This window comes from Anguilla rostrata, chromosome 16 (assembly GCF_018555375.3).
Source record: "Anguilla rostrata isolate EN2019 chromosome 16, ASM1855537v3, whole genome shotgun sequence".
Taxonomy (NCBI): domain Eukaryota; kingdom Metazoa; phylum Chordata; class Actinopteri; order Anguilliformes; family Anguillidae; genus Anguilla; species Anguilla rostrata.
Genome location: NC_057948.1, coordinates 34,172,085 through 34,197,982, shown reverse-complemented (window position 1 = coordinate 34,197,982; position 25,898 = coordinate 34,172,085). Strand labels below are relative to the sequence as shown.

At 48.5% G+C, this 25,898-nt stretch overlaps 3 protein-coding genes across 8 annotated transcripts in view; 2 read left to right on the top strand and 1 right to left on the bottom strand.

Annotated features, from left to right (window-relative positions):
- The window catches only part of ric8a (RIC8 guanine nucleotide exchange factor A), a 14,771-nt gene extending 5,122 nt beyond the window's left edge, over positions 1–9,649 (top strand). For 2 of the 4 annotated variants that reach the window (XM_064313123.1, XM_064313122.1), the window contains 8 exons: positions 1,061–1,726; positions 2,345–2,439; positions 3,922–4,072; positions 5,503–5,598; positions 6,023–6,167; positions 6,507–6,651; positions 7,409–7,567; positions 8,221–9,649. In XM_064313123.1, the coding sequence (XP_064169193.1) occupies positions 1,061–1,726; positions 2,345–2,439; positions 3,922–4,072; positions 5,503–5,598; positions 6,023–6,167; positions 6,507–6,651; positions 7,409–7,567; positions 8,221–8,350 (1,587 nt within the window). In that variant the 3' untranslated portion in view covers positions 8,351–9,649. The remainder of the gene's footprint in view (positions 1–1,060; positions 1,727–2,344; positions 2,440–3,921; positions 4,073–5,502; positions 5,599–6,022; positions 6,168–6,506; positions 6,652–7,408; positions 7,568–8,220) is intronic. The other 2 variants (XM_064313125.1, XM_064313124.1) reach the window with 1 other exon arrangement.
- Positions 9,431–24,171, bottom strand: sirt3 (sirtuin 3). 3 transcript variants are annotated; one of them, XM_064313131.1, is made up of 8 exons: positions 24,090–24,171; positions 17,571–17,688; positions 16,870–17,046; positions 16,265–16,497; positions 15,530–15,630; positions 14,483–14,644; positions 13,416–13,628; positions 9,431–10,085 (listed from the first exon to the last, which is right to left on the bottom strand). In XM_064313131.1, exons 1-8 carry the CDS (start codon positions 24,094–24,096, stop codon positions 10,053–10,055), a joined length of 1,044 nt encoding a protein of 347 aa, XP_064169201.1. In that variant the 5' UTR covers positions 24,097–24,171; the 3' UTR covers positions 9,431–10,052. The 3 variants fall into 3 exon arrangements, with proteins under 3 accessions (XP_064169201.1, XP_064169200.1, XP_064169202.1); XM_064313130.1 differs by lacking the exon at positions 24,090–24,171 and adding an exon at positions 18,119–18,453; XM_064313132.1 differs by lacking the exons at positions 16,265–16,497; positions 16,870–17,046; positions 17,571–17,688; positions 24,090–24,171 and having other exon boundaries at positions 15,519–15,630.
- psmd13 (proteasome 26S subunit, non-ATPase 13) lies at positions 18,824–25,898 on the top strand. The gene is made up of 13 exons (XM_064313129.1): positions 18,824–19,028; positions 19,945–20,023; positions 20,373–20,407; positions 20,796–20,851; positions 21,074–21,117; positions 21,260–21,346; positions 21,448–21,619; positions 22,293–22,372; positions 22,956–23,081; positions 23,937–23,999; positions 24,101–24,181; positions 24,440–24,556; positions 25,324–25,898. The coding sequence occupies exons 1-13, from the start codon at positions 18,928–18,930 to the stop codon at positions 25,417–25,419; spliced, it is 1,137 nt and encodes a 378-aa protein (XP_064169199.1). The 5' UTR covers positions 18,824–18,927; the 3' UTR covers positions 25,420–25,898.

Sequence of the window (25,898 nt, the reverse complement as noted above, 5' to 3'; positions counted from 1 at the left end):
GGAGGGGAGGTTCTGAGAGAGCAGTAGTGAGTAGGAGAGGTTCTGAGAGAGCAGTAGTGAGTAGGAGAGGTTCTGAGAGAGCAGTAGTGAGTAGGAGAGGTTCTGAGAGAGCAGTAGTGAGTAGGAGAGGTTCTCAGAGAGCAGTAGTGAGTAGGAGAGGTTCTGAGAGAGCAGTAGTGAGTAGGAGAGGTTCTGAGAGAGCAGTAGTGAGTAGGAGAGGTTCTGAGAGAGCAGTAGTGAGTAGGAGAGGTTCTCAGAGAGTAGTAGCAGGTAGGAGAGGTTCTGAGAGAGTCATAGCTCAACACCCACCACCTGCTGTCGGGCATCCAGGCCCAGTCCCGGGGAGTTTTTAAGCACCGCAGACGTGAGCTACGGCCAGGGAGAGCCTGTGAACACAGACAACAACAAAAAAAAGCTTGACACCGATCCAAACACTCGCTGCTCCAATGCTGTGCTGGTGGGGAAGCTTCAGTTAAAAGATTTGGTCCTTGAGTAGTACTAACACCCCCTTCATCACTGTGGAGCTGGAACCAGGACAGCATTCTGAGGACACCAAGAGGTCCTACCCTGCTTACGTCTGTTAACGTCTGCCCAGCCTACCGCCATTTCTGTTTGTGCCGCCATTTAAAGTGAGCTGGCGGTTCTGGAGAGAGAGAGCATAATTCTCGCTGCTTCCCTCAGCCATCCGCATTGGCGGTAAAACAGAGGAGGGAAACAGCAAACAGCCAGAGGTGGACAGAAGGAACGCAGGGTGCAGTTTTATTTGGGGAAAATCGCAGCGGGGAGCCACGCGCATGAGGTTCAGGCGTCTGGGCGGCGTGACGTGACGTCAGTGTCTGTCGCAGGAAATTCCGCCATTTTGTGCGCATCCAGTCTGGTCCCAGCTCTGCAGTGATGCTGTCCATCGTAAAAACAAGACGCTGTCCCAAACCCCTCCCCTTTCCTCCCAAACCTGATTCAACCCACCTCCCAGCCCCCCCCCCCATCTTAGCCCCACCCTGTGGGGTGGAGTTAGGGGCGTGGCTGAGGTTGGTTTTCCCTTTGCCGCCCCCTGCCACAGCGATTGGGCGAGCTGGTTCTGGGCTTCCTGGAGCGGGACCTGCAGCCGTCCTGCCAGCTGGCCTGCCTGGAGACCATCCGCATCCTGTCGCGGGACAAGCGGAGCCTGCGCCCCTTCACCACGCGGGCCGCCGTCCTGACGCTGAGCCGGCACGCGGGCATCGCCCCCGGCGACGGCCCCGCGCCCGAGGTGCCGGACCTGGACGTGACGGTGGAGGCGCTGAAGTGCCTGTGCAACGTGGTGTTCAGCAGCGCGGCGGCGCAGGCGGCGGGGGCCGAGCTGCGGCTGGTCTGCGGCCTGGCCGAGCGGCTGAAGCAGTGCCAGGAGCGCCACTGGAGCCACGAGGTGCGCTTCTTCGACCTGCGGCTCACCTTCCTCTTCACCGCGCTGCGCGTGGACGTGCGCGCACAGCTGGCGCAGGAGCTGCGCGGCGTGGGCCTGCTGGCCAACGCGCTGGACGCCACGCTGGGCCTGCGCTGGCCCAACACCTACGAGGTGGCGCGGGCCGGCTGCGGCGGCGGCGGCGGCGGGGAGGAGGACGCCGACGGCGACGACGACGCCGCCGCCCTGCCGCCGCTGGGCCGCCAGGAGACGGAGCGCGCCATGGAGATCCTCAAGATCCTCTTCAACGTCACCTTCGACACCAACCGCCGCAAGGTGGACGAGGTGAGCGCCGGGCGAGCGAGCGAACGCCCGTCGGACCGCCGTCGGCGCCGCTCACTCTGTCAGCAGTTTTTAAATTGGCAGTACAGCGGCCCTCCGGCGGCAAGACCGTTCGCCAGCTAATTTGCCGTCCCTCACCAGTAAATCCCCACCTCGACAGCGTCCCTTCCGCTGACCGCTGGCCCACCGCTGTGGTGCTAATTAGCGAAACGCTGGCCAAGCGGACGCGTGCTGGCGGGACGAGGGGGGGTTGGGGGGGGGACCAGGGATCGTGCGTGCAGCTGTACGCAGTGTAGCGTGTAGACCTGGGTCAAATACACATCTGAAAAACTCTTTGCCTTTACCTTAACTCTTAAACCACTCCTGCAGATCCCTGAGGGTTTTCAGTGCAACATGCGACTAAACCAATACGTACAATCGTTTGTTAAAGAATAATTTTACGTTGAATATTGGTAAAGATTGATGTTTCTCTCAGTAACCGTCAGTAATCTACAGGAATCACACTGATGTCAGGGAATCTTAAATTGCTCTGAGCTGAAGCTGATAGCAGCTTGGCGATGATGTCACAATGGCGTTAATGCGACCTCTGTTTCCCTCCCGTCTCCGGGGGCGACCCTGCAGGAAGAGGCAGCCACCTACAGACACCTGGGGGCGATACTGAGGCACTGCCTGATGAGCTCGGCGGAAGGGGAGGACCGCACGGAGGAGTTCCACAGGTGAGAGAGAGAGAGAGAGAGAGAGAGAGAGAGAGGGAGCACCTGGCCTTGACCTTTGACCTTGTCCATTTAAACTCTCGGTAAGTAAGCCGTGTCCATCCCGGCAGAGAGGCTCAGGGGCTCAGAGCTTATCCTGCTTTCACGGCACGAAGAGGGTTGAGGGCTAATAATGACAGCGGGCTTTCATAAGACACTGACTCCGAACACACTTCCTCTGATGCTTTTTCTGGGCATTCTTTTCTATTCGTTTAATTTAAATCTCTCGCTTCCACACCCCCTTCCATGGTCTGACCTTCAGTCAGGATGTGACGTTTGGCAAAAGCTGACCAAACTGACATACATGCAAAAGAGAGGGAAAGAAAAGGAAGGATGAAAAAAGAAGAGGTTAATGTGTGTGTGTACGTGGATTGGCACTGATATATACACGTTTGTCATTAAAGTATAATAAAGATATACAAAATTAATAATACATTAAACATTATATAAAATGTATGATGTGTGTATATGTTATGTAAATATAAACACATATACGTATTAAATAAATATATAGTATTATATCCAATAATTGATATATAAAATTAAAAGCTAGCTGAAAAATGGGTTAAGGTCTCATCTCTGGAATGACCCAGGGGGAGGCCACTGGACCAGCATCTAATGCCTAAATAGGCTTAAAAATGAGGCCGGTTTTTTTTTTTTTTTTTTTTTTTTAAAGAGCCGCCCCACCCCCCTCTCCTGCCTCCACCCTTGTTTTCGCTCTGCTTTTTTGTGTTTTGGAAATAAACTGGAGCAGCGCAAAATGGGGGGGGGGGGGGGATTCCGGTGGGAAATTTCATCAAATGCCTTTCCCTGAACTCAGAAGATTGGATTCTGAGAAAGAGATGAAGTAAATAAAGGAGTAATGGAATGAGATGCGGGGGGGGGCAGGAGGGGCTGAGAAAGGGGAGCACATTTCCAGTGGGGGGGGGTCTGGCACCCCCAGGAAGCTCCGCAGCAGGTGTCAGTAGCGGTGTTGGAGTCGGAGGGAACAGTGGGGTGCGGGGGGGGGGGGCGACACACAGCAGGGTGCTGATAAAGACCCGGCAGGAATGTTTGCAAAAATATATTTTCACTTTCAGCTCATTTTATAAATGCCTTTCAGCACTTCACTGAATGTGGGAGATTTTTTCTCCCCTTTTCCATTTTGGAATGACCTGTAAATGTACTTTGAGATTTCGCATTAACAGCTGACACTTGTGTTGTGTAAGCAGTGATAGGCTAAGTCTGTTTACTTTGTTGCCATTTTTGGATCCCAGATTGATCCTTTGACTTGAAGCAATTCAGGTTAAGTACCTTGCTCAACGGTATAATGGCAGTGTGGCTCACCTGGGAATCAAACCTGCAACCTCTGTTACAAACTCTGATGAAGAAACTCTGTTTCCTCATCATTACATTGCACTGTCACGCATTCCAAACTGTGTGTGTGTGTGTGTGTGTGTGACACAGCCACACAGTGAACCTGCTGGGGAACCTCCCGCTGCCATGCCTGGACGTGCTGCTCATTCCCAGGGTGCAGCAGGGCTCCATCGAGTACATGGGGGTCAACATGGACGCCGTCAGCATGCTGCTGGAGTTTATGGAGAGGAGACTGGACAGGGTGAGCGGGACTGTCTGTCCTCACAGACACACACACACACACACACGCACGTATACACATACACACACACACACACACACACACACACATATACACACACATATACACGCAAGTATACACACACACACACACACACACACATATACACGCAAGTATACACACACACACAGGTACACAAACACACACACGCAGGCGCACAGACACACATATACATGCACGAATACACACACACATACATAAATACACACATACACGCACAATCGTGTACATAAATACACATATATACAAATGCACACACGCACACAAATCTGGACAGTGGCTTCCTGCTGTACCGTCCCCCTCCACAGTCACACACACCTGTGTGCTCAGAGGTGTTTTTCCTGTGTCTACCTGTCTGGCCCAGGTGTGACTGTGCGCCAGTCGGTTGCCTGTTACTGTCTTAATGAGGTTATTATGCGCAGTGCCACCGAGCGCAGGGGAATTGCCAAAGCACGAGAGCAGAGCTGGAACAGTAACTCTGCTGAGCGGGACTCAGCTGCGTGGAGGAGAAAGCAAACACGTTTAAAACGGGACAGGTTCCCCCTCGGGCGCCGAAACCGTCGGAGTGAGAGGCGACAGCGGAACCCCTGCTGCTCCTGTTGCTATGGACACCCGTTCCGTGTCACAGCCGGGTCACAGATTGTGCGAACAGCGGGTCATCTTAAAGACTATAATCCAGACCTTTTTTTTATCCTAAAATAAGATAATTAATAATAATTAATAATAATAAATAATATTTTTTTTACCGTGCATATGATGTTCATCAAGAATGCCTTGTTGTGACCTGTAATCTGCGTCCAGTCTAATTGGAGGCTGTCACATGACGCCTCTGGGAGGAAGATGCGGCAGTTCCAGGAAACACGATTGGTTGCTGCATGGAGAGAGAGAGGGAGCGAGAGAGAGAGAGAGAGCGCACCCACACAAACACAAAATGAAATAAACATCTTCACCCGTCTCCCTCAGGGGTTCCGGGCAAAAACAATAAACGAGAACAACAAACTAAAATAAGACAAAAGAAATCAAAACTGAGCAGCAGCCTTTCGGCTCGCTGTTCATAGCTGGGCTGCTGTTCAGCGGATCAGCTCCTCTAACCTTTCAGCTGCGGGTTTACTTTCTTGGTCTTGCTGTGCTCGGACAAAACAAACAAAATGAAACGAAACAAAACTCAAAACTCGCTCTCTCGGTGTGTGCTCCCGGTCTCTGCCCCGAACTGCGGAGAGCAGCACACCTTTAAGCACCTGGGCTGACCTTAGCTAATGCGACCCAGGTGCGTGTGCTCTCTCCACCAGCCGGCTCAGCCGAGACCGGTCTGCCTCATGCCTCTCCGGCCAACCGAACGCCGCGGAGGCATGTCCGAAACGATAAAGGCACCCGTCTCTCCTGGTCTCCAGGGAAACAAGCTGAAGGAGACGCTGCTGCCGTCGCTGAACCTCCTGACGGAGAGCGCCCGGATCCACAGGGAGACGCGCAAGTTCCTCCGGACGAAGGTGAGGCCTGCCGGACACGTCCGCTGCGGCGTCTGCACGTCCTGCGCACATCCCCGAGTGCTGTACACATCCTGCTGGCATCCTCACATCCCTGTGTGTCTGTGTGGTCTGTGTGTGTGCACTTGTGTGTGTGTGTGTGCATGCGTGTGTGTGTGCGTATGTACGTGTGTGTGTGTACGTGCGTGTATGTTTGTGTGTGTGTACGTGCATGTTTGTGTGTGTGCTTGTGTGTGTATATGTTTGTGTGTGTGTGTGTGTGTGTGTACGTGTGTTTGTGTGTGTGTGTGCTTGTACGTGTGTGTGTGTGTGTGTGTATGTGTGTGTATGTACGTGTGTGCGCGCTTGTGTGTGTGTGCGTGTGTGTGTGTGTATGTACGTGTGTATGTACGTGTGTGTGTGTTTGTGTGTACGTGTTTGTGTGCAGGTCCTGCCCCCGCTGCGTGACGTGAAGAACAGGCCGGAGGTTGGGAACGCCCTGCGGAACAAGCTGGTGCGTCTGATGACCCACATCGACACCGACGTCAAGCACTGCGCCGCAGAGTTCCTGTTCGTGCTGTGCAAGGAGAGCGGTGAGCAGGACCCACACACACACACACAGTACAGGACCCGCACACTCACACACGCGCACACACTACAGAACAAACACACTCACACACAGTACAGGACCCACACATACACACTACAGAACCCGTACACTCACACAGTACAGGACCCACACACTCATACACACTACACAGTTCTTACCTTACAGAACCCACACACACACACACTACCTTCAGCTGTCCTTACAGAACTTTCCCACTGCTCTGCCCTAATAAGGCAAAAGAGTGTAGCTTTTTAGGTGCTAGAATTGTAACGCAGAGGTTGCAGGCTCACATTTAGATTATAACTGTGCTTTGTCCCCGCAGTGTCGCGCTTCATAAAGTACACAGGCTACGGGAACGCGGCGGGGCTCCTGGCCGCTCGCGGGCTCATGAGAGGAGGTCGCGACCCCGGCCTGTACTCCGAGGACGACGACAGCGACACGGAGGAGTACCGGGAGGCCAAACACCAGTGAGTACCGCGGCGGTCTCCACGGTGACCCATCACTGCATGCAAGGGGCCGGCCAGCGGAGTATAGTGGTTGGGGAATATTGGGTTGTGTATATCAGAGGCTGCTGGTTCAAATGCCAAGTGGGGACAGCTGTAAAGTTTCTCTGGATATGGATGTCTGTTAAGTAAATACACAATGTAATGTTATATTTAATCCTAAGAGCTTCATTTTATGTAAATCAGTGTTAAAGGACAGATTGAAGAAGGATTGTGTATTCTGAGTAGGGGTGCCATAAGGGAGGGGGGTGTTGGGGGATTGAAATTAAGATGATTCCAAGTACCCTGACTGACAGGGGCCTTCAAAAAATTTGAACATAGTATTTTCTGGGGTGCTGGGGCCCAATGTGACATCTTTCCATGGGGCCCAAAATCCCTGGTGAAACCCGATTCTGAGGGTGTACCTCACCTTTATCCAAAAAAGCCGGTGTGGGTGCAGGTGTTTGTTTTAGCCCAGCACTACAAAACTTGATTTAGCTATTTAACTAACCATGGTCTACAATCAAGACCTTGATAAGTAGAAACACGTGTCTTAGTGCTGGGTTAATGCACCCTCCCCGGCCCTTTTTGGACAGGACTGGTCACCCCTGTCATAAAGCATTATAGTCATAATACGGACAGGACGAGCCTGGTCCTAGACCGGGACTCCTGTTCAAAGATGCTTTATGAATACAAGCTGTGAAATCAAAGATGCTTTATGAATACGAGCCGTGAAACGCAGAGGGACTCGTCTGTCCTTCTGTCCGTCTGTCCCGCGCAGCATCAACCCCGTGACGGGCCGCGTGGAGGACGAGCAGCCCAACCCCATGGAGGGCATGACCGAGGAGCAGAAGGAGTACGAGGCCATGAAGCTGGTCAACATGTTCGACAAGCTCTCCAGGTGAGGAGAGGGAGGGGCCTGGCTCGCTCGCTAGCTCGCTCTCAAGCTCTCTCGCTCGCTCGCTCTCTCACTCTCTCGCTCTCTCAGTCTCTCACCCTCTCGCTCGCTCGCTCGCTCTCTCACTCTCTCGGTTCCTCACTCTTTCGCTCTCTTGCTCTCTCGGTCCCTCGCTCTCTCTCTCTCTCTCTCTCTCTCTCTCGCTCGGTCTGTCCGCACACCAGACAGGTTTCGCCCACGAGCCGGAGTCATGGAAACCCATTTCACAGCTCACAAACCACGGGGTAATTAATGCCCGTCGCCATGCCCACGACAGCGGCCAAATAAGCGAAGGTCAGATTAGCTGCCTTATTTTAGCAGTTCATCACAGAACGGCAAATGGCTACGAACAGCTACGTCTTTGTGTCTGTTTACAGACCATGTGATCCAGTGTCTAACCAGGCTGCGCTTTTGTGTCTGTTTGACTGCAGGGGTCATGTGATCCAGTGTCTAACTGGGCTGTGTCTGTCTGTGTGCAGACCATGTGATCCAGTGTCTAACTGGGCTGTGTCTGTCTGTTTGCAGACCATGTGATCCGGTGACTAACCGGGCTGTGTCTGTCTGTTTGCAGACCATGTGATCTGGTGACTAACCGGGCTGTGTCTGTCTGTTTGCAGGGATCATGTGATCCAGCCGATGAAGCTGGGGGCTGATGGGAAAATGACCTCGCTGGAGCCGGGCGACTTTGAGCGGCTGGTGCAGCAGGAGCAGAACAGAGAGCCCGACAGCGAGGAGGAGATCCAGTGAGGTGCATGCTGGGAGTGGCGTCCGACGCGGCGCTGGGACGCATCGACCGGAGGGCGTGACGGAAGAACGGAGAGAGAGAGAGAGAGAGAGACCACCGCAAAAAAAAAAAAAAAAATACCGTCCGCATCGGCTACGCTGACTGGACTGAACCGGACTGAACCGGACTGAACCGGACTCTGGGTCTGTGTAAAGCAGCCCGACACTCGTGAACAGACTTCACTCAAACTCCAGACTCAACGCACCGGAAGAAAAGCCCAGATTACTCTGTTTTGTGCCGACATCCCCGCGTCTCCCCGTGAACGTACCGTAAATCTCGGCGTCACCACCAAAAGCCGGACGCCCAGAGAAATGCCGCTTTTGTGCATTTTTACCGTGCAAATGTCATCCTCATATTGTGTTCTGTGACAGGTGGAGACTGTGTTTCGAATCCCATAGTACCAACCCCTCTCCCCTGTTCACCGGTCTCTGAGATGCAGTAGCGCTTTTACTCCGCACACGCACCCCGACGTAGTTTCACGGTCCTCCGTTAAAGCAGTTAAAGCTTGAGCTAGCTTCTCCTTTCCTCTCCTGAGTCCGGCCTATCCCTGGGCTCTGGTCTGTGGTCTGTCAGTCACGGGCTTCTGCTTCTGCATGCTCAAGAACACCCAGAATTTCAGTTTCACACAGCTAGATTTTGTACTTTTTTGATGAAGTTCAACACTTATTGACAAGTATCCCCCCCCTCATTTTATCTGGCTTATTGAACTGTATAACCCATATGTTACTTCTTGATTTTATTTTGTTTAAAGTAAATTCAGTGTATTATAGTTACCTTTGATATACACAGAACACAGTGTGCTGTTTTGGTTGGACTGTCGTGGAGCAGACAGAATCAATGGTTGTAACCCCCCCCCGCCCCCCCACTGTACGAGATCTCGGGGCGAATCCCCTTCTGAGCTGATGACTCTGCTCTCAGACTTGACCCCGCCCGTCAGGAGTATGACAGACAGCTCCCACAGTGAGCAGAGACCGCGCTGTGCTATTTATACCCACAGACACTGCATCACATAGCAAGGATTAAAAAAAAAAAAAAAAAACATATTTAAATAAAGTCTTTGTTTTTAATTATTTATACTATGTTACCTGTTTAATGTAAGATTATTTTTAAAAATGTATCATTTCATCCACCATGTGCTGTCTGTTCTTTTCCTAGTGCTCACGCACAAAACACCATTTTGCTCGCCAGTTGCTGGACACGGATACATCACAACCAGTGACTGTTACAGCACAGAACGCATTACATCATCTATCTATGACACAGGCAAAAACAACATCGTTCTGAGTCCGACTTCCTGCATTCTGGTCGGGGAAATTGAATTAAATGCAGATGATTAAATCAGTGTGTGTGTGTGGGGCCAGACTGAAGCCTCCAGTTTGACCTCTGGGGGGAGAGGGAAGCTTTCACGGTTCATCCCTTTGTCCTTCGGACGAGCACGCTCGAAAACACGATACCGCCATTATCGCCCCACACAGGGGGAGTCATACCAGGTGAATTCAGCCGTCCTGCACACACAGGAGGGGGGGGGCAGGGGGGACAGGGGGGTGGAGGGGCGCTGGCCGCGTGATTCGGGCGACAGCAGGGTTCTGTCTGGTTCTCCCGGCTCCGAGGCAGACCAATAACACAGGTGCTCCTGTCGTGTGCCGGGCCGTGGCCACACCCCCCTCACTCCTCATTGGCTGTCTCCGACTTGTGATTCTGTGCCATGGAAACCAAAAAAAAAAAACAAACACAAAATTAAGTAAGGTGTAGGCGATGGGGGCAAAGGGGGTGTTCTTCACTTCACTTCCTGTTCCACCCTAGCAATTCTGGGGGGGGGGGGGGGTCAGGTTCCATTACCCAGGTGTCCAAGTGGGTGAGAGCCAGAGGTGGCAGTCACCAGCAATCTGTTTTGCAGAGGGGGGAAGACAAACCCAGACTGCCCTTTTCACATCTTTCCTGTTGCAATTAGTCTTGAATTGTACTGTAGCTGCAGAAATCTTAAGACTTAAGACAGGGGCGGCATAGCTCAGGAGGTAAGACCGATTGTCTGGTAGTCCGAGGGTTGTCGGTTCAAACCCCGCCCTGTGCATGTTGAAGTGTCCCTGAGCAAGACACCTAACCCCTAACTGCTCTGGCGAATGAGAGGCATCAATTGTAAAGCGCTTTGGATAAAAGCGCTATATAAATGCAGTCCATTTAAGACTTAGGAAACGCAGACAGACAGGTGCTTAAATTCTCGAGCGTGTCAATAACATGTGAGGCTTATAGGGCTTCTCATATGCCTCACACCGTTCGCGCTGCCTCAGAAAGGATTAAACTCCATTCAGGCTCTCACAGGGAAACGGTGACATTCTAAGAAACTGCAGTATAAATAGGCCTGAGAAACTGCTGAGTCTGCAGGAACAGGCCATGCAGAATATTGCATCTTTTAAAAATAATGTTGTCACGCGTGAACGAGCCAGCATCTGTCTCACATTTTTTACTGGACGTCCCGAGCCAGTGTCCCCGGGGTCGAACCCTCCTGTACGGATGGGTCTGCCGCCAAGCCGGACAAACGACTCAACAGCAGAGTGATTATAAACAAGGTCGGGTGCAAGGACAGTGATTGGCTAATGAGAGGAGCAGAGAGACAAACAGGAAGTCTGTTCTGGGAGTTGCTGATATACAGAACAGACACACGCTCACAGTCGCCTGTCAGAGACCAAGGCTCGGGGCGATGGCCTAATTGCTCAGCAGCCGTTAGCTGTGAATTGGCAGAGAGAGACTGAAGTGAGTTCCCAGAGTGCACTGGGCTCTAGGGCTGCATCTGACACGCTCTATGGTCTCACGCCTGCCTTGGCATTGTGACCTCACAATGCACTGCTGTAGCCCAAGCGGCCAAAACCAGACATCGTTTTTGAAGCTCATTTCCTGGTGTTGTAGTTCCTGGTTGCTCACTAGCGCCACTACGGATGGCTCCAGTATAGGTGTTTTCATATCCGGTTTCCATGTAAGTCTACGGTACAAATGCGATCAAAATACAAAGTCAATAATTTTTTCTCACAAGAACAAATAGTCATAATATGTGTATTTTATTGGTCTTATGACTGTCCATGGGTCGATTTCATGATTTATTGCGTCATTTGGGCACAGTGCCAATATTTGTTCTGGACCAATGAGGTACAGCTTGCGTCACTTCCGGATTACTTCGGAGGACTATGCTACAGTAGGGGCCACAGTCTATGGTCACTGGGGTGGGCGGTGGCGCTTCTTGGCCTTGCCATTGCGGCTCCGGCTACGGTCCGCCTGTGCTAAGTCTGAAAATGCAGGCATCCCATTTCGTGGTGATTTCATTATGGCGTGTGCTATTTACAGCTGCACTAGACGACCATAAAATAATCCTCCTCTTAAGTTTTTCGGTAGCCGAGTCATTTTTACTATTTCCTTTAGCCTACTTAACCAAATAATAACTTGGCAGAAAGCGTAATCAGCTTGCTATATTTGGTAGTCCAGTAGTAGCCTGTGCTAAAACATTTCGCAACTTCGGCTACCAAGCCGTTTGACTAGCTAGCTAACCTTAACCGGCAAACATTCAATCTGTCAAACGTGTTTGGCGGCTTGTCAGTCGTGTACATTCCGTAAATGTCTACCTGGGCCATGCTTCACGCATGTGACAAAGCTATTATAATCCCGATTTTGGGATAAACACCTTTTCAGTTTCACGAAGCGAATTAAGAGTTTCAAGGTTCATTTGCTGAATATACAACACACGATGAAATCACACACACAGAATTTAACGAAATTAACCATCTTGGCATTTAGAAAGGTACATGTTTTTAGCATTTCAGAGACCGACACCAAGCTAGGCATTTAAGACAGTGGTTCTCAGAATCGGTTCTGGGGGCTCCTTGCGTATATTGGCTTTTCTCCATTGGTTTTGATGATTTACAAGAAAAAAATAATAGCCTAATAATAATTAGAAATTCAACGTAGGCTACATTATTTTTGTCTTCGTGCACCAGGTGGAAAACTTGCCGTACAAAGTGCGTTGTCATATTTACACGCCTGCAGATCAGTTATTAAAATACTTGGTAGATTTGTTAGTCACCGCTGAGTGTTAATTTTTATTCGGTAGAAAGTGATTTGCGAACGATCGGTCAGCTAGCGTCACCCAGCAAGTGAACACCACAAACGGCGATGGAGTAGCTAGTAGTAGCAGGCTCATTAACTGACTGGCGAAAACCTACGACGATAACTTGCTCGGTTAACAGCAGATCTACCAGACAGTTATACGAAAATTTGCCTAGTCAAATCACCAGTAGCCTACACATCTCCGATTGATTGACCATTAGTGTAGTCAATGTTCTTCCCCTGTGGTTCATATTGCTAACGCGTGAGCTAACCACGGATAGCCTACCTAGCTCACTGGCAAGCTGATATGCTAGCTAAGCATATTCGTTTTGCTGAGAAACATAAATTGAAGATAACTGAACATAGCCTAATTGTATTTTTAATGTCATACATATAACGTGATTACATGACACAGTACAGTCACGGATGGAAATTAAACTCCGTAAACATCTGATAATATATTTTAAACCATAACGGCAGACAGTCAGCTAGCCTCGTTCAGGTTGAGGGGCTTTTCCGCACCGGACTGTCAATCAAATTGTAAAAATCACAAGACCGCTTAACTCTATGGTTTTGGCTCCAAATCGAGAAAATGGCCGCGCCCGCCATTGAGCTTCAAAACGTGTTTTAGACCCACGGAGAGTCAATGGGTGACGTCACAGTAGCTTTGTCCATATTTTTTACAGTCTCTGCTGTAGCCGAGCATTCTACCACTTGCTGCCATGGAAACTAGAGCTACTAGATGAAAATCTATACAAAAATGTATTTTGTTTCTTTGTTTGTTAGGGACAGGGAGGAAAGCATTGATCAGGCATGGTTCCAGTCTCAAAAACATCTCTGAACCCAGCAGATGTACACAGTTACCAGCCGGTCTCATTTCTATTTGGAATTCTCACAGAGTCGCACTGTTTGAGCGTGTCGCTCATACTTGCCCACCTTTCCCCTGTCGGCCGCCATTAGAGCCTCCAGCTCCTGCGTCCAGCCCAAGGCGTCCGTCAGCTTGCGCACCCCGCCCACCACGTCGCCCAGCTCCACCACGTCGTTGTGGCGAAGGGCCCTGCCGGCAAAGGGCCCCACGGGGTCCCGGTTGATCAGGAGGCGAGGCACGGAGCTCCGGACCACGCCCGCCAGGCTGGCAAAGGGCTCCACCTGCGCCGAGGTCGGAACGGGACGTCCATTAGGTCACCCCCCTTACAGACCCCTTTAACGGGGGGCTCAGAGCTAGCGCACCTGGCTAACATGCTCATGCGATACGCAGCGATAGCTCCAACAACCCAGAATGCACCTGAACCGTGTCACGGCTGCAGCGATAGCTCCAGCATCCCAGAATGCACCTGGACTGTGTCACAGCGATAGCTCCAACATCCCAGAATGCACCTGGACCGTGTCACGGCTGCAGCGATAGCTCCAACATCCCAGAATGCACCTGGACCGTGCCACAGCTGGGGTCAATTCCATTACAACTCTCAGTCAGGGAATGAGCGAAAGCTCAATTAGGTGAAAAATGCCCACTGTGTTCTCTGGTAATTGTGCAATTAATTAACTGAACTGTAGTCGGCTTCCCAGACTGACTGAAATGAAACGGACGTTGACCCCAAACCTGCTGCGGTCAGCTGTACTCAGCTGGGTAATTAGTGAGCTGGAATCACACTGGGCTGCACACTGTCTCACACGGTTAGCCACGCACTGTGTTAGCCTCACACAGTGCTAGTCTTAGACTGCTAATCTCACACTGTGTTAGCCCCACACTGTGCTAGACCCATTCTGAGCTAGCCCCTCACTGTGCTAGCCCCACACTGTGCTAGTCCCACACTGAAATTAGGGAGGATGCAGAGGTGCTGGGATGGGACCACTAGCACCAGGAGGACAAGGCACTGTGATCGTCTATAATCATCTTTCCTAAGGAGACTGTCTAAAAGAAGTGCTCTGCAGGCCAGGAGCTCCGCACGTCGAAATAATTTTCCCTCTACGCCACCACGCCACGACCCCCAGCCAGCCCTCACCTCCAGAGACGTCCCCATGACGATGAGGAGGTCGGCCAGGGGGAAGTCCGTCAGATACAGGAAGAAGTTCTGCGGCAACTCCTCGCCGAAGAACACGATGTTGGGCTTAATGACCCCTCTACAGGCGGGGCACTTCGGCACCGCGCTGGACATTATGTCTGCCTGCCAGAAAACAACAAAAACAATGAGCGCAATACTCACACACACAAATACACGCATGCATGCATACACACACACAAGCACACAAATACACACATGCATACACACACACACACACAAATACACACATGCATGCATACACACACACAAGCACACAAGTACACACATGCATACACACACACACACACACACAAATACACACATGCATGCATACACACACACAAGCACACAAATACACACATGCATACACACACACACACAAATACACACATGCATACACACACACACAAATACACACATGCATGCATATACACACACACACACACGCTTACACACACAAATACACACATGCATGCATATACACACACACACACACACACAAATACACACATGCATACACACACACACATACACAAATACACGCATGAATATACACACACACAAGCACACAAGTACACACATGCATACACACACACACAAATACACACATGCATGCATACACACACACACACAAATACACACACACATTCACACACGCACACACACATGCACACACATACACGCACACACAACCACCCTCAAGTGCGCCACAAGCATCTGAGGTTTTAGAATGACTGTAGCTAAATGACAAGTAAAGCTCCTTTGGATAAAAGCGCTATGTAAATGCAGTCCATTTTAGTCCAAGTCTAGGTTGGCCAAATGGCCAGTTCTCCTCATTATGCGTTCTTATGTTCTCACGTTCAAAATGGGCTGAATGTCCTGTTCTCCTCATTATGTATTCTTAAGTCCTAAATGGGCTGAATGGCTTGTTCTCTGTTCTTTGTATTCTTAAGTTCTGTCACTGTCTCCGGTGTGAGACCGGCCCCCAACACCACACCTGTCACTCACTCGCAGATCCTCCCCGGGGTACTCTCTCCGGCACACGGTGCAGGTCGCCATGGAGAACGTTCCGTGAGCTTCCACCAGCTTACTGGGAGAGATTCCAGCCACTAGAAACACACACGCACGCACATACGCATGCACACAAACACACACACGCACGCACACACACACACAAACACACACACGCACGCACGCGCACACACACACACACACACGCAGGATGAGCAAACCCACCGGCATACACTTTCAGAGGAATCTGACCAGCAGCGCAGATTCTATAGACCCTCCCAGACGGTCAACTCTGGTGTTACTTCCACCCTCTCCACTTTGCAACTACTCTCTGCTCTCAGTTTCCGTGGTGCAAGAGGCAGCACTTTTTAAGAACATTAGCCAATAGAATTTGTGGCAGAGGCCCCCAACTCCCATGAGAGCAGCACCACAGAATCTACAGACAGACCAGATATTCAGCTTCTGTCCTCTCTTGTTGACTTAATTAGAGGAGGCTCCAGTCATTACCAGGTATTTTTGCTGCGATGTTACAGCACACAAAGATCATACCTACCGTATTTTACTTGGTCATACATGCACTTTAATGAATTTTCAGAACATGCATCAAATTGGAATCATTTGGCATCAATGGTGAGAGAGAACTTTCAGTGATGAGAATATAAGAGCTGCCCATCTGGCTAGCTTATAAGTTCTGTGGCAGGAAGCAATTGGTCCAGGGAGCACAGAACTCACTGCGTTCCAGGCCGTCGATGTTCTGGGTGTACATCCTGAGCAGCTGGCTCTTGTCCTGCAGGAGCCGGACGAAATAGTGCGTGGCATTGGGCTGGTAATTCCCCGGGTACAGCTCTTTGGCCAGGGCGAAGAAGGGCTCGGGGGTGTGGTGGAAGTAGTTTATCTCGAATATGGCCTCCGCATACGGCAGGTTGTATTGCTGCAGGTTGTCATAGAGACCGCTGCCTGGAGACCTGCGGGAAAGACGGAGGTGATGTCATTAGTTCCTCGTAAAAACACTGAATCTGGACACAAAGGAACACACAACATCAAAGCCATTTGAAGGGTGTAACTTTGGACAAACACTTTTACTACTTTTAGCCTTTTTCCCTCCGCATCTTTTTTGAAACGTGAACAGAATCAGGAACAGTGGCCATCCAATCTCATATGTTCTTACTTAAAGACACTCTACACATGCCAGATCTCCCACCACTGTTTCAACAACAATTCTCACTTCCCCAGTGCTGCTCTTTCAGGGTAACTGCACAAGCACAGCCAGCAGCACCTTAATCCTCCTCCCCCCCCCCCAGCACCTCCAACTGTTTCAACGGGGGCAGCCGTCTCACCTGAAATCCGGGATGCCGCTGGGGGTGCTGATCCCCGCCCCCGCCATCACCACGATCCTGCGGAACTCCCCCTCACTGATGCCGCGGGCCACACCCTCCAGGCTCAGCTTCTCCCGGTCACCACCTCCCCCCCGCCCAAACAGCCCCCGAGACCTGCAGCTGCCCACTGGCCAGCTCCTGAGATTCAGGCAACACGACTCTTTGCTTGCTGGTAAACTTTACACTACCTCTGCGAAACCCTGAGAACTTTCAGTGAAACGTTATGAAACAAAACATATATACAAACATACGTGCATATGTGCATCATACATACATGCGTACATACATACACACAGATCATATTAAGGTAAAACTTTTTTTTGAATACCAGTGAAAAAAATTTTTTTTTTAAATATCTAAGAAATATGCAGGCATTTTACTGGTGTCTAAGGGGTAAAATATACACATTTTAAGTAAAGCATTTGACCACAGCCTGGTAAGAGAGCAGAGCTTTCTGATGGACAGACATACGTCACTCCAGGTAGTTTGAATGTCAATGTTTAATCATGCAACCTACTTAGTCTTCAATTTGTGAATAGTAGTCTTGAGGAAGCATTATTACTACCAGTGTTAACTGAAAGAAAGAATACTGATCACCTCTCACACCTAAATGAGTAAATGTAGCCTATTGTGAATATGAGCGACAGCATTACCACACTCACCCATTTGGGAGAGTCGTCTGTGACAGACCTCCAGCAGAGCCTTCGGTGTGTTTGTGTGTGTCCTTTAAGAGGCCTGTTTGTTTTCGGGCAAAACATGACAATGTCCGGTGTTGCAATTCTAAGGGAAAGATACGGTAGAAGTTAACGGATTTACTGATTTCTGTAGAGCAGATGGATCACGTGCTGGTGTCCTGCTGTCCTTGGTTAAAAAATAACTGTAGTAGCTACTGCAATTACTACAATTAACCTTTGGCAACCTACAATTCGGAACCTAGGACCGAAAGTGCATTAGAAAGTGTAACGTTATATGCGAACTAAGCTCGATAAATATATCATGGAAAGTGGTATTTAAAACATCTGACGTCAAACTACCCAACGAGCAATCTCAATAAACGAACGTTTGTTGGCTGTGTAGCTACCTGGCCATGCGAAGAAAACAAACTGAAACTACACGTTCATCGATATCGATTTTATTACAAGTAACATTTACACTAACAAGCTGTTCAGCCTACTTTAATGCACGTTGTATGTTAATACAGAGCGGTTACCTTTTAAACATGGCAAACCGATTCCCTTGGATCGTATGTTTTGGTTAACTGACACCCTACACAGCTGACCGAGGGCAGACGTCAAAATAATGCACCTCATAGCTCCGTTCGCCTACTCCTTCAATTCTTGGCAAAATCAGTGCGCCTTTCGAAAGCAAAGCGTCTGGTCAGTCAACCCTGTACAGAACCTGGCAAACCTAACCAGACACTGGCAAGAAATTTGCGCTGCTTGACCTCAGACATGGAAACCCGAGTTCAGTGCTAAGGGCGTCCAGCAGCCAGCAAAACAGTTCTGTCGCGGCTGAAAACGCAATATTTACACGACCTACTGATGACGTCTCTTCTACCATAATGTATTGTATAATAGTGGTCAAAAACTATTATACAGGTACCAAAAAGGAAGGAATAATTCCCGATATATATAATCTGCTTGTATGACAGTACTGCAAACTAGTAAAACTGTTATTTAGGTAATAATCTCAGTTTTATTTAGTTTTAAGAAGCACGATGGTATTTGATACACATCTTTAATTAACATGACTGCAACTTAAACAGAATATGTCAAAATACTTCCAAAAGTAAAATATGAAGCCGTATGATTATAATTTTATTTTTGGGGAATTGCACATTTTTCAATTCGGCCATTTAAGATATTCTAAGCGTAGTTATTGTGTATATTACGGTATACATGACCGACCGACCAATCCCAGCTGGCTTTGCGCGAGCAGTGTGTATGTTCGGAAGAGCTCAGCTTGTAGTAATTTCTTGCATTTCATAGTAAGATACGTTGAAACAAACCGGCGATCACAATGAGAGATGTCACCGGGTACCTCAAACAGCAACAGAGCAAGAGCTCAACGCCAGAGATGGCAACAGAATGGCACACGTTGGAGGACCTTTACAATAAAAAGTAAGCAAATGTATCCTGTAGCTTTGTAGCTTCTTCGTTAGCCGTTCTGGCTAGCGTTAGCTTTCTCATTGATAGAGGCATGCGCTGAGTCATGTAGCAAGCAGGCTACCTAATTTTGCTAAATCATAGACATTGGCTGGCCTTTGACTTTAATTTTTCTAAACTGTGAATCACAGCGACACATTTTCACAATTATAACCCGGAATCGATCGTTAGTTGGCTTGTATCCGTATTGTTAAGTAGCTAGCTAACGCTTAATGACAGTAATACGGCCCATTGATACAATCGGAGTGCAGTGCTTCATTCCCGTTAGCTTAATAGCCAGCAAGTTTGCGAGCTATTTCTCTGATTGAAGCCGTCAGTTCACATCATAATTGATACCTGTATTTTATCACACTTTAAAGGTGCATCCAATGAATGTGTTTTGACTCGGCACGTTCCGTTTATTTGGCTGGCAGACGTCAGAAGCATTAAACTGCTTCATGTACACCCAGTCAGCTAGTGAGATGAAGTAGATTTCTTAGTTTAGATTTTTGGAAGTTCCTTTGACGGTGTGTAATCATTGGTCGCAATCTGTATCTTAAAAAAGGCAGGCAGTCCAGTGTACGGCGATTATATCATTCTTTGATCCCAGCTGCAGTCCTCAACACCATGTCAGGACACCTAGCTAAAAATGCAGTTAGCCTGTTAAACACGTAGCTATACAGTTTCTAGTAGTTTAAGGTTTGTATACAGTGTTAATGTTTTGCACTTTGTTTAAAATGTTTACGTTAAATGTTTTGAAAGTGTACTGTGTGTATCGTCCTTGGAAAAAAACCACATAAAGCCAGAATATTTCTGCCAGATACTGTAACTACTTTACTGGATTATGTTCGAGCAGATTCAGTAGCCTATTCCTATTTTTCTCTGATTCCAGATTGTGGCACCAGCTGACACTGAAGCTCACAGACTTTGTGCAGGACCCCTATTTTGCCTCAGACGATGGCCTCATCCAAGTGAGCCACCACCACCACGACATTTATAACATGGCGTCCATTTATGCAGCCGGATGTATTACTGAAAGTCAAGTACCTTGCTCAAGAGTAGAACAGCAATGTCCTACCTGGGAATCGAACCTGCAGCCTTTACTGGTTTCAGCTGATTGCAAGCCCAGTTACTTGGCTATTATACTACACTGCTAGCACCATAATGAGCCCAGAATAAGCAAGCTGCTCACATAGCATCTCATTTATACCAACCACCACTAACAGTTTTTATATCTTTGTACGCTATGTAACATTTGCTATGTTTACAGGTAAAGGTGACATTTTCATTCTAAGCCTCCTGTTTTATTTTTCCTTGCAGCTTTATGAAAACTTCCTGAGTGACTTTGAGCACAGGTGAGATGACTCATTAGCATTAACGATCTCAGGCTGTTTGTGAGTTTGTGGGTCGGTGTAACACAGGAAGTGCACAGATCTTTCACCCTCAACTGTCCTCCATGATATCAACCGGTGATGGGGGGGGGGTTCAGTCAGCCGGGATTACAGATGAATAGTTTTCCTCTGATATGTCTGTGCGCGCCTGAATTGTGAACTGAATTGCGATGAAAAGCAGCGGTTGACATCGGGTGCCTCGGAAGAAAGTACATTTGTTTGTGCTCTCCTGTATCTGCCACTAGTGAATGCAATGGGATACTGTAAATTTGAGGAAAGAGAGGCCATCATTTGCCATTTCGTCATCTTCCGCACTGCAACGCTGACACTTCCCTCTCCTTTTCCCTGGCAGAATCAACCCACTGTCCCTGGTGGAGATCATCCTTTTCGTCACCAGAAAGATGAAAGGTAAGAGCGCAGAGGCCTCTGTTTTCATTCCGTACGTCAAGCCTTCCCCCCGTCTTCTCAATTTCCCATTTACAGAATGTAACTAAAAGCCCCATAATTCACCAAAACGGGTACTTCCCCGAGTTTACACATCTCATGTTAATACTGACACACATTCACCGTCTCCGTATGTGAGCTTCTAGAATGAAAATCAAACTGAATTTCTATCCCTCGTCTCCGCAGAACCCACCACTGCCATAACCTTCCTCGAGAAAACAAAAGAAAAGGTATTTTCGCCTCCTGTAATTTTACCTGCGGCAATCCAGTACCACAGTGTATCGTACAAAGAGTGTCACACTAGCAGGATACACAAAGGCGCTCGTTAATTCCAGTTTTTGTGGTTAACGTGCCCATTTTTTTATAATGAAGGTGAAAAGCAGCGACGAAGCGGTCATTCTCTGCAAGACCTCCATCGGCAGCCTCAAGCTGGAAATAAACGACCTTCCTGCCACAAAGGTAATGCCAAAACATGAGAAGAACAGCTGGTTCTGGTTTCCTACTTTTCGCGGATCCTTGCAAATCTCCCTTCATTTTTGGTCTGTCGCGCATCATTGCAGAAGCTGATCGAGGAGGTGGAGGAGATGCTGAACAACCTGCCCGGCGTCACCTCGGTGCACGGAAGATTCTACGACCTCTCCAGCAAGTACTACCGCATCATCGGGAACCACGCCTCGTACTACAAGGACGCGCTGCGCTACCTGGGCTGTGTGGACGCGAAGGATCTGCCAGGTACCTGCGAACACAGCGAAACGGAGGGGAGGGTGTCGCGTCGTCTGCCGCTAGTTGTGTTTGTCCAGAACCAAGACACGCTCGTTCCAGCAACTAAGAACACGCTGTGTTCTGGCAGACCAAACACTATAAGAATCTCAGCCTGAACCGTTCTTGGCCACTGGCCAACCAAAACTAAGAACACGCTGTTGTTCTGGCCAGACCAAACACTATAAGAACGCGCTGTCGTTCTGCTGAGACCAAACACTATGAGCACATTTCCAGTTATAATCTGGCCCCTAAAGAGTCCTGCTGGCCCTGTGTTTTTATTGTAGTTACAGAAAAAATATTTTTGAAGGAACCCAATCTTCCAGCAACCAAACCCAAACCAACTGACTAATTTCTACAAATCCTCTCTGCTTCATACACATCCAAATAAAGCAAAAAAAATACAGACGTGCCCACGGTCCAGCCTTATTTATAAATACAATTTAAGACATTACTGACCAACTTGCTTTAAAGGTTCTTCTCTAAGTAAAGCGTGAAATAGAATGGAAAATTGTACTTTATCTTATAGGTTTGTTTTTTTTCTTAAGATGGATGCCAGTTTTATTTTAGCGCTACATTGCCAGCAATGATTTTTTCATCATTTCCTCTTTTGTGCTCGTGTATGAAAACTGTTTTTCCATTGCAGAGGCCGAGCAGCAGGAGAGAGCCTTCACTTTGGGGCTGGCCGGACTCCTGGGGGAAGGAGTGTACAACTTTGGAGAGCTGGTAAATTACACCGCGGTTGAAATATGGTTGCCTGTTAGCTACATCCTCTCTCCCCCCTTTGGCCATGCTACAGTATTGCTCAGAAGTTTGCATAATACAAATGAGATTACAGTCATTTAGCAGACGCTCTTATCCAGAGCAACTTACACAACTTTTTACATTTACATTGCATACATTTATACAGCTGGATATATACTGAAGCAATGCCAGTTAAGTACCTTGCTCAAGGGTGCAATGGCAGTGTCCCCTACCTGGGAATAGAACCTGTGACCCTTAGGTTACAAGATCAGCTTCTTACCCATTATACTACACTGCCGCCCCAAATAACTGCTCTATGCGGACACGAAGGACAGGCGTTCAGGATGTATTATATTACTTCAGATGCTAATTGCTGCTAGGCTGGTTTTTTTTTACTGCTAGCAAGCTAGCTGAGCTTGGTGCGCTAATGTACATGTTCTGGAGTGGCAGAATAAATTGCTGCTATTCATTCAGTTATTGGTGTTGGTCAAGCATATGCATGGATTAATGAACATGTTGCAGAGATAGGTGTGCGATTTAGCAAACACTTTGCATTTCCCTGCAGCTGATGCACCCAGTGCTGGAGTCTCTAAGGAACACAGACAAGCAGTGGCTGATTGACACCCTGTACGCCTTCAACGGGGGCAACGTGGAGAAGTTCCAGGCCTTTAAGACTGCGTGGGGCCAGCAGGTGAGAGAGACCTGTCCTTTACCTGTCAGTCATGGGGCCAGCAGGTGAGAGAGACCTGTCCTTTACCTGTCAGTCATGGGGCCTGCAGGTGAGAGAGACCTGTCCTTTACTTTACATTGCATAGATAACACTGTCCTTTACCCGCAAGCATGGTCCAGTTAGAACGCTTACCTGCGTCAGGGTGCAGTGGCAGTGTCCCACCTGTCGTCTGGCCCTTAGGTTAAGATGACCTTCCTTACCCATTATGCTTAACCTGTCCTAATTACTGCTCATGGGCACTAAGGAGGCGAGGACTGTCCTTTATGCTCAGTGCATGGCTGCTAGGCTGTTTTTTTACCTGCAAGCTCAATTGGGCGCTGAGGGCAGGAAGACTTGCCTTTACATTCAGTCATGGTGGCTGCATGAGAGATAACTGCCTTTGGCAGAGGTGGTGTGCATTTAGGAGACCTTGCATTTCCTGCAGTCATGGGCCCAGGTGCGAGAGCTCCTCCTAAGGGCCGACAGGCAGTGGCGATTGCCCTTACCTTCAGCAGGGCAACGTGGGAGAGAACCGGCCTTTAAGACTGCGTTGGGGCCTGCAGGTGAGAGAGAAACCTGTCCTTTACCTGTCAGTCATGGACAGAGCACCAGCATTACTGCAGCCCTCAGTCCCATCAGCTGTGAAGAGGACCAGGCAGATCATCGCAGTCTCAGATGGGCTTATGGGATAGCAGCAGAGAGCTGGATAATGGGGCTTTTAAACACGAGTCAGCCGCACGCTGTCACTGATGTGATTGTCTCTCATACAGCGGGAGATTGAAAGTGCAGATAATCTATTTTCTCTCTCTCTCTCTCTCTCTGTTTTTTCTCCCTCAGCCTGATCTGGCAGCACAGGAAGTCAAGCTAATGCAGAAAATCCAGCTGCTTTGTGTGATGGAGGTCAGTGGAGCTCTAACTTGGCGCTCGGTCTCAGTTTGGGTAAATATTTAACGATGGCGGATACAAGCATAAACACGTACGTCTGATTACCTCCCATCCAGATGACGTTCACCCGTCCAGCCAATCACAGGCAGCTGACTTTCCACGAAATCGCCCAGAGTGCCAAAATCCCTGTAGATGAGGTGAGGGTGCCATCATTAGCAAAAAAAGCAAATATTTCTCCTATTTTTCCTTTGAGTAAATTGCTGCATTTTTAAAAAGGTTTTTAAAATGATTTTTGAATGATTTGTGCTATACGGCATGTGAACCCTGACGACAGGGTAAATTTCTGCATTAAAAAATTATTTTTGGTAAATTATATTCCTAATTTTGGTGCTATACAGAATGTAAACACCATGTGGTGTACTTCACCGCGTGTCCTTGTTCCTCCTCCCCTCTAGGTGGAGCTGTTGGTGATGAAGGCGCTGTCCGTCGGACTGATCAAGGGGAACATCGATGAGGTGGACCAGAGAGTGCAGATGACCTGGGTGCAGCCCAGAGTGCTGGACCTGCAGCAGGTAAAATCTCGGACATCCTGGAGGACCACGTCATCGTGTTCTTCCCCCACACTGAAGCCCAGGGTTCCCAGCGTCCTCTTCCTGCAGACCAGGGGGCCTGTATCAGAAAGCAGGATTACTGAGCTGGATAACTGCGCAGAGTAAAACCCAAAATGGCTCTTTTCACTTCAGTCCATGTTCCAGATTTGGGAGGGGTCCGGGTTTTACTCCGTGCAGTAATCCTGCTTCATGATACAGGCCCCAGATTCTGCTGTAAAATACTCAGATGAACCATTATCCACGTTCTATTTATAAAGCAGTAAATGCATCGGATGCATTCTGTATGAGCAAAGCAGATGCTTTGTTATTTAACCTTTATTTAACCAGTTAAAAGTGATTGAGAACAAATTCTCATTTACAACACTGACCTGGCCAAGAAGGCATGCTTCAATCAAAACATACAAACATAACATTTGTTAATGTATTGCTTTTTATTGTTCTGTCAGTAGTGGGTAGCATGGCAATACTGCACAGATGCAGAACTGGAAGTGGTTATAGTTTTTCTGACGCATCTGACTAATACTATTATGACTTAATTACCTATTTTTAAAACCACTTTCACTAATTTTTACTTCGTCTATTTTATCAATTTTCCTTCCAGTCTTTGAGACACATTTGATTATTTTGTACCTTAGCTTGTTGTTAAAGACCTTTTGGTTTGCACAGCTTGGTGTAGCAGTGTTAGCTCTTTGACCTTTGACCCTTGACCCTGTGTGTGGTGGTTTCAGATTAAGAGCATGAAGGAGCGGCTGGACCTGTGGTGTGGCGATGTGAAGAACATGGCCATGCTGGTGGAGCAGCAGGCCCACGACGTCCTCACCTAAAACTGCACCGCTCCCCCCCCCCACGGCCGTGTGCCCGTCCCGTTCTAACGTGGGTCCTGCGGATCCAAACCCCACCCCCAGGAGGGTTTTCCCCGTTTTCCCATATTGTGACTGTAAGAGGTATATAACTGCTACACCCAACTCCAGGTATATCAACAACAACAAAACAAATGAGGCCTCTTATGTATTCAGTTTTATATGTAACGTTGGGTGCCATGTGCTGTTGGACTTTTTTTTTTTTTTTTTTAATACCACTTTAAAAACTAAGTTTTGGACCATGTATCCCCACCCCCTACATTTATGGGATTTCTTTTTTTTTGGCCTGTTAAAATTGACTTGTTACTGTTTGTCAACACATAATATACCTAGGATGCTTTTTATACCAAACAAAGTCGAAGTTAGCACCACCTTTACTAGTTCATAGAAACTGAACATTTGTTTCCAGACTGAATAAAGGAAGCCCATTCTCTTGTATCATA

Coding starts and splice junctions, on each gene's coding strand:
- sirt3 (XM_064313130.1), bottom strand. CDS start 18,218: ATGAGGTGCATTATTTTGACGTCTGCCCTCGGTCAGCTGTGTAGGGTG. Junction 17,689..18,118: donor CGGTTTGCCATGTTTAAAAG/GTAACCGCTCTG, acceptor TCTTTCCCTTAG/AATTGCAACACCGGACATTG. Junction 10,086..13,415: donor TGGCGGCCGACAGGGGAAAG/GTGGGCAAGTAT, acceptor TCCATGGCACAG/AATCACAAGTCGGAGACAGC.
- psmd13 (XM_064313129.1), top strand. CDS start 18,928: ATGAGAGATGTCACCGGGTACCTCAAACAGCAACAGAGCAAGAGCTCA. Junction 19,029..19,944: donor GAGGACCTTTACAATAAAAA/GTAAGCAAATGT, acceptor CTCTGATTCCAG/ATTGTGGCACCAGCTGACAC. Junction 22,373..22,955: donor TGTACAACTTTGGAGAGCTG/GTAAATTACACC, acceptor ATTTCCCTGCAG/CTGATGCACCCAGTGCTGGA.